Source organism: Elaeis guineensis, chromosome 1 (genome assembly GCF_000442705.2).
Source record: "Elaeis guineensis isolate ETL-2024a chromosome 1, EG11, whole genome shotgun sequence".
NCBI classification, from domain to species: domain Eukaryota; kingdom Viridiplantae; phylum Streptophyta; class Magnoliopsida; order Arecales; family Arecaceae; genus Elaeis; species Elaeis guineensis.
The window spans coordinates 178,156,011-178,167,321 of NC_025993.2; the positions used below are offsets into that span (position 1 = coordinate 178,156,011).

General features: G+C 47.3%; 1 protein-coding gene and 1 pseudogene across 3 annotated transcripts; one reads left to right on the forward strand and one right to left on the reverse strand.

Moving 5' to 3' along the window:
- The first annotated feature begins 840 nt into the window (after window positions 1-840).
- LOC105032160 (protein SRC2 homolog) lies at window positions 841-2,028 on the forward strand (annotated as a pseudogene).
- A 496-nt stretch (window positions 2,029-2,524) lies between these two features.
- Window positions 2,525-7,579, reverse strand: LOC105032149 (uncharacterized). 3 transcript variants are annotated; one of them, XR_012137561.1, is made up of 3 exons: window positions 7,442-7,579; window positions 3,231-5,204; window positions 2,525-2,790 (listed from the first exon to the last, which is right to left on the reverse strand). XR_012137561.1 is itself a non-coding variant. In XM_073250198.1 (3 exons), the coding sequence occupies exons 2-3, from the start codon at window positions 3,683-3,685 to the stop codon at window positions 2,581-2,583; spliced, it is 1,026 nt and encodes a 341-aa protein (XP_073106299.1). In that variant the 5' UTR covers window positions 3,686-5,204; window positions 7,442-7,579; the 3' UTR covers window positions 2,525-2,580. The 3 variants fall into 3 exon arrangements, 1 of the variants encoding a protein (XP_073106299.1); XR_012137557.1 differs by having other exon boundaries at window positions 2,984-5,204; XM_073250198.1 differs by having other exon boundaries at window positions 2,525-2,638; window positions 2,718-5,204.
- Between the last annotated feature and the right edge of the window lie 3,732 nt (window positions 7,580-11,311).

Here is an 11,311-nt window from a genome sequence, read left to right on the forward strand (position 1 = left end):
ATTAGCTCCACTATTTATATAATAATAATAAAATAATATATAATTATTAGAGATGATATTTTGTGTTGATACGTAAGATTATAGAATAATCTATCGCAACGCCATATGTCTAATTTTATTTTTTATATTTTATATTTTTTTAAATAAAAAAATAAAAATAAAAATAATATGATAAAAAATAATACTAAATTTATATAATAATAATAATAAAATAATATACGAGTATTAGCAGTGGCATTCCATGTTGACATGTAAGATAATAAGATAATCTCCTACAACACCATGTGTCAAATTTTATTTTTTATATTTTTAAATAAATAATAAAAATATAAATAGTATGATAAAAAAATTTATCTATCTATATAATCTATATAATAATAGTAAAGTAATATATGATTATTAGGGATGGTATTCCATATTGACATATAAGATTATAGGATAATCTTTCGTAATACCGTGTATCAAATTTTATTTTTTATTTTTTAAATAAAAAAAATAAATAAATAATATAATAAAAATAATATCAAATGTAGTAATTTTTATTGATTCGGAAGATCATATTTGGAAAAAAAAATTTTTAGACGTCTTTTTGATCAAATGATGATGAGATTAATTGATAAGAATAATTTTTAATATAAAATAATATTATTATTATTAGTTAAATTTTTATGATACGAGAGTTGAGTGCTAGTTTTATTCTCTCTCTCTCTCTCTCTCTCTCTCTCTCTCTCTATATATATATATATATATATATATATATATAAGGCCACGAGCTTTGCCACCCCATAGCATAGGGGTAATGGCCGCCTCTCCCGAGCGTACCAGGTGTACATGCCCTCAGCCTTGCACATAACTACGTTCCGCCCCGCTTTAGATCAAAATAAACGTACAAATGGTATTGCCTCTCCCCAAAATTACTCCCCTCCCTCCAAATTCCCCCCAAATTTAAACTCCCGGCTCTCGATCTCTCCTCCTCCCATCCCTCCCTCTCTCTCGTCGATCGATCGATCTCGAAGGGAACTTTGGGAATTTTTGTTCTTCGATCATGGCGTCCAGGACGCTGGAGCTGACGCTGATCTCCGCCAAGGACCTCAACGACGTCAACGTCTTCTCCAAGAGGTCGCCGCCAGCGCTCCCGGCAGTGCACTGCCACCGACAAGGACGGCGGCACCAGCCCCTCCTGGAACGCCACCCTCCGCTTCGCTGTCCCCGCCGACGCCGCCGCAGCCGCCGGTCTCGTCCTCCACATCCTCCTCCTCTCCGAGCGCGCCCTCGGCGATCGCGAAATCGGCGAGGTCCGCATCCCCCTCAAGGATCTCCTCGACGCCGTCGCAGCCGCCGGCGGAGACAAGTCCGGCCACGTCGCCAGCTATCAGGTTCGCAAACCCTCCTCCGGCAAGCCCAACGGCGTCCTCAACCTCTCCTACAAATTCGCCGACTCCCCGGTGGCTCCGCCTGTCTTCCCCTACTCCTTCCCGGCGAACGAGAACAAATCTGGCGATCTCCCCACCGCGTACCCGGCGGTGCCCCCTCACCCGCCGCCGGGAGCGTACCTTCCTCACCCTCCGTCCGGGCTGTACCCGCCTCCGGCGGCGGCGGAGTAGGGGCACGGGAATCCCGCCGGACCCAGCACCGGCCTTCCACCTCCCGGGAAGGAGGGGAAGAAGTCGAATGCCGGCGAGCCTGTCACTGCCTACCCTGCCGCGGCCCCGGCGTACCCGGCTCCGTGGGCTTATCCTCCACCTCCGGCGGGGTACCCGCCGTCGCAGGTGCCGTACGGGTATCCTCCGGCTGGGCTGCCGGCGGGGTACGGGTATCCTCCGCTTCTTGTGGGTTACGGGTATGGTGCTCCGCCGCTGGCGGGGTACGGGTACGGTGCTCCGCCGGTGGTGCAGAAGCCAAAGAAGGAGAAGGGCAAGATGGGGCTGGGGATGGGGCTTTTGGGTGGGGCCCTCGGCGGGCTGCTGATCGGGGATATGATGGTGGACGCCGCGGAGGCCGGCTTCTCTTGACGGCGTCGATTTCTAAACTAATTTATCATGGTTTAATTTCTACCTTGCTGCTTAAGTTAAAAGAATTATGTTTTACTTATTTTATTTAGAACGGGATCTTTTGTGGTACATATCATACAATATTATACATATATTAAAATATTTATAAAAAAATAATTATATGATATTTATTTATTTAATATTTTTATGTGCATGCATAAACGTGAGTGATGCCACATAAACGTGCGCAACGCCGTCACTCAACATCCTACAATATTTTTTAAGTGCAGCAGAAAATTTATTCTTATTTTATTTTTTTTGATCGTATATTATTATAATTTTATCTGATTTTATATATTACTATTTATTTATATTTATATAGATATTAAACTTAATATTAGGTGGTTTTTTTTTTTTTGGTAGAAAGGGCAGACTGTATTAAGTTTAGAGTTGAAAATACGATACAAGAAAACCTGTAACCCAAAATAAATATACATCTTCAGAAGAAACAAGACAACTTTACACCAAAGAGCTATCCCAACGCAGCAAATATAACAAAACAGAGTACATGACCAACAGCATGAATACATTATAAAATGCAACCAGCACCTGAAACTCTCTTCATACCAAGGGGCCATCCCGGCACACTGAGGATAAACAAAACAGACTACATAACCAACAGCAGGAGAACATTTATTATATATTGATCTTGTTGTAGCAGAAAACCTGAAAAGTGGAACCCGGCACAAGCACACCTTCTCCTTTAATTCTACGCATGGTCTCTCAGCAATGTCATCCCCTGCAACATCAGAAAGAAAGTACCAATAGAAATTTGTTTGCTGTAGAAATACTTGGAAGAAGCATCTAGCAACCACTATAAACAGGCTGTGCCCGATAGGGAAGCATATGTGCCACAGTTTGAACCAGAAGGAAGAGTGAAATTTGAGCCAGGAGAAAGAAATGAACCTCCCATGTATGCATACAGAGCTTACCAGTGGATAGTAATACCGTAAAACCATTAACCAATTATGAAACAGAGAATATATTTCATAAGAAAGTGCTAAATCAGCTATAGGCGAACAATGAACGAAGTACACATTAGCCTCCTCCCATAAAGAAAGCAATCTACTGATCAGTTGAGCAGCAATAATTATGTGAATTAAAGAATCAGTTGAGCAGCAATAATTATGTGAATTAAAGAAACAGCAGAACCATGAAGTAAGTATCTGAAAAATTAACTGTCTTTCATGGATGACCCCAATAGCATCCGCATGCAATATAGCGCACAACTGAGCTGGTAAAGGATCAAGTTGAGAGAATTGCAAAGCTCCTGAAATGGATCCGGAGGCCAACCAATCAGCTGCTTGGTTAGCCTCTCTAAAAATATGTGAGATGATCCAAGGATGTGAAGTAGCTTTCCAAGTCAGAACATCCCTCAATATGGGCCATAAAGAGTTCTTTTGAGCATTGAAAGAGGTGATCCAGTTAATAACTGCAGAAGAATCACCCTCTATCCACAGTTTATCAGCATGCAAAGAGAATAAAAGCTTCATGAATACCCATCCAGCCACCAACCAGTTCAGCAAATGGGACAGAACACAGCAGCAATTGGCAACCAGTCGCTTTAATGAGATGGCCTTGTCAATCCCTAATAATAAAGGCCACAACCACACCCTCATTCGACACAACGCCATCAAAATTTAACTTCAACACTCCTAAGGGAGGGAGCTGCCAAGCAACAGAGATAAAAGATAGCTGTCTTTGGGTCACAGTATATAGGCAGTCCCGGTTCCTTAATGGAGGTGAAGACGTGGTGAGAATATTGGGGACAAAATTGTGGTGCATCACCATCCACTGACGCATGACATAATGCGGAGTTGTCGAAACATTCTCAAAGATACAAACATTACAAGCCTTCCATATAAGCCAAATCAACAAGACACATAAAGAGAGCTAACCCCTGTTCTGCGACCCTTGAAACATTTGATTAAATAGCTCAGCCAAAGAAGTAAATTGAGGTTGATTGCTAAATATATCAGCAAATAGTCTCCAACGAGTATGAGCAAACGGGCAGTGAAAGAAGACATGTTCACAATCCTCTAATGGAAAAGAACAATAGTCACAAACCTGCATATCAGAGCATAAAATACCGCTGCTCACCAACAGACGTTTACAAGAGAGTTTGCGATGAAACAGCTGCCAACAGAAAGTTTTAACCCTTTGGTGTACCATTAGGTTCCATATTGATAAGCAATTTGAGTTTAGAATAAAAGGATAGGCATTATATAGGCTTGCCATAACATCACTACAGGATACCTGAGAAGATCTGGAAGCATGCCAACCAAGCTGATCAGACCACTGCCCATAAGCAATAGGGATGCTTTTAATAATGGTCACCATATCAGCCCCACTAAAGTAGCTAATAAATTGTCATTCCAACCCGACTCATTAGAGAATAGAGTATCCAGTTTTATACCTTCCAAATCTGCATCTATATTTATGAAAGTCGGTCAGGCACAAAGAGGGATAGGTTGGATCCAAGGATCGTAAAAAGCATGAATGGATCTGCCATTACCTATGGACCAAATGAACTGATAATGAATGCAATGACCCATTTTAGCTATAGCCGACCAATTTGGAGAACACTTCAATGGCTTAGCATATGAAACCCAAGAGAAGTTAAATTTATATTTAGCAGCAACTAATCTAGCCCACAAGGAGGAGGGATTAAGAACAGCCTGGGCTGCTAATTTGCATAGCAAAGCTTGTTCCTGACTCTAAGGATTACAATCCAAGCCCTCCCTTAGATTTTGGTAAACAAATTTGATCCCAGGATACCCAGTGAATTCAACGTCTATTACCTTCATGTCCCCATAAGAAGCTCCGAAAATCTTTCTCCAATTTGTCCAAAACAAGTAAAGGCACAGGGAATACCGACATCACATGAAGGGGAATAGGGGCTAAAACAGAGTTAAAAAAGGTTGCTCTTCCAATAAATGATAGACCCTTCTACTTCCATCCAGCAATCAGAGCATGCAAATTTTCCACAAGAGGAATAAAGTCAGAAGGTCGAAACCTCGTACTTGTGATTGGCACACCCAAATACTTACACGAGCCCCTCTTTGCAGAAATATTGAAAAGAACTTTTATTTGAGCTCTCACTGTAGATACTGTAGAGGGACCGAAGATGATTTGAGACTTAGTTAAATTCACCTGCTGACCAGAAAGAGAGCAGTAAGTATCAATAATAGCTTATAATAGCTTTCAAACACATTGCATCCCGCACAGTGGCCCTAGCTATCAACAAACAATCATCAGCAAATAATATGTAAGATAAATAAAATGAGGAACCATGAGGCCTGAAAACTCGAAGCAAATTAGATTGCATTGCATAATGTAATAGAGTAGAAAGAATTTCAGAGCATAAAATAAATATGTATGGGGATAATGGGCAGCCCTGACACTGTCCACATGACGGCTGAAATCAAAGAGTGGGAAAGCCATTTAGCAGAACTGCAAATTGGGGATCACAAATAGATGCCATTATCCATTGAATAAATTGAGAAGAAAACCCATAGCTCTGTAACACCTTATGTATAAATGGCCAATGAATACGGTCATACACCTTTTCCATACGTAGTTTCAAAGCCATAATACTCTTAGAAGGTTTAGCCCTATCTAATGAGTGAAACACCTCATGTGCAAGCAAAATATTTTCAGAAATATTTCTCCTTAGCATAAAAGCACCTTGCTCCAGAGTATCTAGGGACGGTAATAATGGCTGCAATCTATTAAACAGGATTTTGGTCACCACTTTATATATAGTATTATATAAACTAATAGGCCGGTACTCATGCACATGACGAGGGTTTGAAACTTTAGGTAATAGAGCTATGAATGTCTGCTTCTAGTCATTAGGCATAATCGGATGAAGAAAGAAAGATTTGACAGCTTGAGTAACATCGAAAGCAATAATCGATCAAAATTCCTTAAAAAATATTACAGAAAGCCCATTTGGACCTAGAGCTTTATCAGAATTAATGTCATGAACAGCTCTAAAAATCTCTTCATCAGATATAGGTTTAGTTAGACAGTGATTCTGCTGCATGGACAGTGAACAGTCGAAGTGGGGAAGAAAAATAGCCTCATTCATTGTATTAGCCAGCCACCTCAATTGGAAATGGGACAGAACATACTGTTTTATGTCATTTTCTTCATGTATAGACTGATCCTGCTCATTTAACATGACTCCTATATGATTTTTCTGGCACCATAATATTGTGGAATGGTGAAAGAAAGCGGTATTTATATCATCCTCCTTCAACCAAACTATTCTAGACTTCTGGTGCCAAAAAACTTTCTTGAGATAAAGATTATAATTATAGGACCTTAGCAAATTGAGTAACCGACAATGGTCAGCATGAGCAAGGGCACCATGATTTACTTCAAGAACCTGAAGAGCATGAATTTGTTTGTAAAGCTTTTCCCCTCTCCAAAAAATGTTCCTCACATTTGTGTGGTTCCATCTCCAAAGAGCCTTTTTGACTTTAGTAAAGGGAACTAACAGACGAATTACTGGACTGTAATTAGAAGAACATGTCAAAGCTTATCTAACAACCTCGTGAACCCCAAGATGAGATAACCAAAATTTTTCAAATCTGAATGGTTTGGGGTCACTAGGTCGATGACTCCTCAGAGTAAGCATCAATGGACAATGGTCGGAAGCAAACTAAGTGAGGTGAAGGACAATTGATTCAGGATACCTAATCAACTAGTTTGGAGAGGCAAAAGTCCTATCAAGCCTGAAAAGGCTTCCCTCCATGTTTATCTTCAGCTTGGAGAAGGCAATTAAAATCATCAATTAGAATCACATCAAGACCAATGCCCTGAATAGCCTTAACTTGATCCCAAACCATCCGATGATGAATACTTGAGGTGCTCGCATACAACATGCCAAGCACCCAAAGCTCCGAGTTAGGACAAGACACTAACCCAAAGACAATTTGCCTATCAACATGGGTAAATTCCACATCCCCTAAACTTTTATACCAAGCAATTATAATACCTCCTAATAACCCTTCAACAAGTACCATATAAACATGCCAGATTGGAACCATAATCTGACCAATATGAGGCAATGCCTCCCCCGAGAGACGTGTCTCCAAAAAACAACAAACATCATGACGATACTTACGCAAAAAGATCTTAACATAGTTAACAAAAGAGGACTTGGCTGCCCTTCTACAATTCCCAAATAAAATTCCCATGGGATTAAATATCAGAATTAACCCTCGGCCCCTTCACAACGTCGACCGATCCAATGTCCACAGCTTTCCCTTTATCAACCATCCCACCCCCCAAAGATTCCGACTGGCTCTCATGATTCAAGGGTCCTTATATAGCATGCTTGATGCGATTAAAAAGAGATGAGTGATCAGAAGATAACATACCCTCCTTATGTGAAGCAGATGATTTCCCACCAGTAGACCCTTATTGATTGAAATTATTTTCAGACTCCGAATCATTAAGCTTCGATTGAACTGAGTCAACGTGCTCTTCAACCATCAGAATTTTCTATTCTGGAGATTGAGAACCAGAGGACTTAGAAGCCTTCTCTTTGGGTGATGTTGGGGGATACCCACCGACCGACCGACCGTCTGTCGGAGGGCCCGACCGTCTGGCAGCCCGACCGACCGTCTGTCGGAGGGCCCGACCGTCTGGCAGCCCGACCGACCGACTATCGGAGGGCCCGACCTGGCAGCCCGGCCGACTAACCGACGACCCGACGGACGACTCTGCCTGGCCGATCATAAGTCGGGCGACAGGCCGACGGACGCCATCAGCGGCTAACTGCGGCCATCCCACGGTCCATTCCCGACCGACTAAACCCAGAGGTCCGTTAGCCGACCCACATGAAGCTCGCCGACCGACGGAGGAGTCCGACGCCACTCTGCTGGCCACCGACCCTGGGTCGGCCGACTCCACCAACCGCCGTACGGCCGCCAGACGTTGTCAGCTCTGACACGGACATGCGGCACGGTCACCTAGGGGCGTTGTCCCGCCGAGAACCGGGTCAACCCTGGTGATTAGACGGCTACACGGCGACGTGACATTTTCACGGCGGCTCTGACAGCCTACAGTGAGTTGACAGTTCCTCACTTGTCCGCGCCATTAATGATGGCGCCATACCGTGCTCCACTATATATACCGGGGAAGACAACAGTGCAAGGGATCGATCCGCCCGTCTCTCCCACATACGCAGGCTCGCCCCTCTCTCTCTCTCTCTCTCCCTCTCAGAGCTCTCTGTCTGCATTTCACTGTTGCCCAGTCACCTCTCTGACTTGACCGTCGGAGGGTCCCCACCGGAGCCGCCTCCGGTCAGTGCGGACTTCCTTTTGCAGGTGCACGCTTCCCGGCGATCGGGCGACGAGGCGATTGGCCGCAACAGATTGGCGCGCCAGGTAGGGGACAGCATGACAAAGACAAGAGCTCAACGATCGAGAATCACTGGGTCGGCAAGGCGTTCTTCCCACCGGGAAGAAGCCTCCCCGCCCCCACCGGCGGCGGAGCCTAGCTCTCCGCACCCCGCAGTAACCACGGAGGCCCAGATTGCGGCCATCGTGCGGCAGATTACCGTGCTGACCGACGCAGTCAAAAGCCTCCAGCAACAACCGGCGGCCCGACCTATGCCTTCCAGGAGCAGCCGCCGACGGTCGCGCCGACCCCTGCCGCCTCCAGGCGAGCACTCCCAACAGCGCTCCCACGGGGAGGAGGAGGGTCGACCTCGGCGCGACGACCGACGGTCCCAGCGGCCCTCTCCTTCCCCGTTGGAACGGGCGAGAAAGGAAAAGCGGCCGCGCACACCGTCGGCCTCTCCTTCAGAGTCTTCCGGAGGCTCCACTCCTGGGGTCTCCCAGCATCGACGAGCGGACGACTACGAGCGACGGTTCGAGGAGATCGACCGCCGACTCGCCCAATTGCAGATGGACGGCCAGAAGTCTTCGAATGACGTCGACTTCCAGACCGCCCAACCTCTCTCCCGACTGGTCCTCGACGAGCCGATTCCCAGTCGGTTCAAGATGCCGCACGTGGAGCCCTACGACGGCTCCACCGACCCAGTCGACCACCTCGAGAGCTATAAAGCTCTCATGACAATTCAAGGGGCAACCGACGCTCTTTTTTGCATCGGTTTCCCCGCCACACTTCGCAAGGCTGCCAGGGCTTGGTACTTCGGTCTTCGATCGGGCAGTATCCATTCCTTCGCGCAGCTCGAGCACTCGTTCGTGGCCCATTTCAGCACCAGCCGAAAGCCGCCGCGAACGTCGGATAGCCTTTTCTCCCTCAAGCAGGGGGAAAACGAGACGCTCCGACACTTCGTGGCGCGATTCAACGCTGCCACGCTCGAGGTCCGGGACCTCAACGAAGACATGGCGGTTTCAGCCATGAAGAGGGGCCTGAGGTCGTCCCGATTTACCTATTCTCTGGACAAGACCCTCCCCCGAACATACGCCGAGCTATTGGAGCGCGCATACAAGTATATGCGCGCGGACGAAGGAGCGTCCGACCGACGCTTGGTCGAGCCCAGGGGTCCGAAGGAGAAACGAAGAAAAGGTCGGGAGCCCGCCGAACCAAGCCGGCCCCCGGCCGGTAGTCGGCTTTCTCCACCCCGACAGATCCAAAAATCACCCCGCCGACAGACTCCAAGGTCGGTGCGTCCCAGGTATGACTCCTACACTCCTCTCTCCGCTCCCCGTGCGCAGATCTTGATGGAGATCGAGGGGAAGGAATACCTGCGACGGCCTCCGCCTCTGAAGGCAAAGGGCCTCGACCATCGGAAGTACTGCCGGTTCCATCGGAGCCACGGCCACGACACCGAGCGATGCATCCAGTTGAAGGACGAGATCGAAAATCTCATCCGCCGAGGGTATCTCGGCAAGTTTCGAAAGGGTCCGCCGACCCGACCGACTGCCGATCGATGCCCCCAGCCGACTGAAGAGGCACCGACTAACTAGCCGACGGCCGGAGTCATCAACATGATTTCCAAGCGGCTGGGATCGGGGACGTCTACAGGGGGGGAGCCGACCAAAAAGCCACGACCGAACGACGTAATCACCTTCGCGGAAGACGACGTTCGGGGCATCCAGACTCCCCACGACGATGCTGTTGTTGTGTCGGCGACAATAGCCAATTACGATGTAAAACGAATTTTTGTTGATAATGGAAGTTCGACAAATGTTTTGTTTTACTCGACCTTCTCCCGAATGCGACTACCGACGGATCGACTTAGTGGGGTCTCCACGCCCTTGATCGGCTTTGCCGGAGACACCGTCACGACAGAAGGAGAAATCACCCTGCCCGTGACGGTCGGTACCGAACCACGGCAAAGCACGGTCTCCCTCATCTTCGCGGTCGTCCAAGTCCCTTCGGCCTACAATGCCATACTCGGGCGACCCGGACTGAACGCTCTCAGGGCGATCGTCTCGACGTACCATCTCCTTGTTCGATTCCCGACCAGAAACGGAGTCGGGGAGATGCGCGGAGATCAACAGCTCGCCCGACGATGCTTTCAAATCTCCGCCCAAAGCAACGAGACAAAGGATCCCCTGACAATCGACAAACTGGATCAACGGGAGGAGGAAGAGCGGGGTTCGCCGGCCGAGCAGCTCGAGGCGATCCCGATAGGAGAAAATCCCGACAGAAAAGTTTGGGTCGGGTCTCAATTGCCCGACGCCGAACGCCACCGACTGGCGGAGCTCCTGACGGCCAACGCCGACATATTCGCATGGTCGGCAGCTGATATGTCGGGCATCCCTCCGGAAACAATGACTCACCGACTCAACATCGATCCGACGATGAAACCGGTGAGGCAGAAGAAAAGGTCCTTCGCCCCAGAAAGGCAGAAGGCCATCGACGAGGAAGTGGACAAGCTGCTCGAAGCGGGCTTCATTCGCGAATCCACGTATCCCGATTGGCTCGCCAATGTCGTCATGGTCAAGAAAGCCAACGGGAAGTGGAGGATCTGTATCGACTACACCGACCTCAACCGAGCATGCCCGAAGGATAGCTTTCCACTCCCAAAAATTGACCAGCTGGTGGATGCGACGTCCGGATTTCGACTGCTCAGCTTCATGGACGCCTTCGCCGGGTACAATCAGATCCGGATGGCGCCTGAAGACGAGGAGCACACCGCGTTCGTGACCCCCAAGGGCCTCTACTGCTACAGGGTGATGCCCTTCGGATTGAAGAACGCCGGTGCCACCTACCAGCGACTCGTCAATAAGGTCTTCAAAGACCAGATCGGCCGCAACATGGAAGTGTAT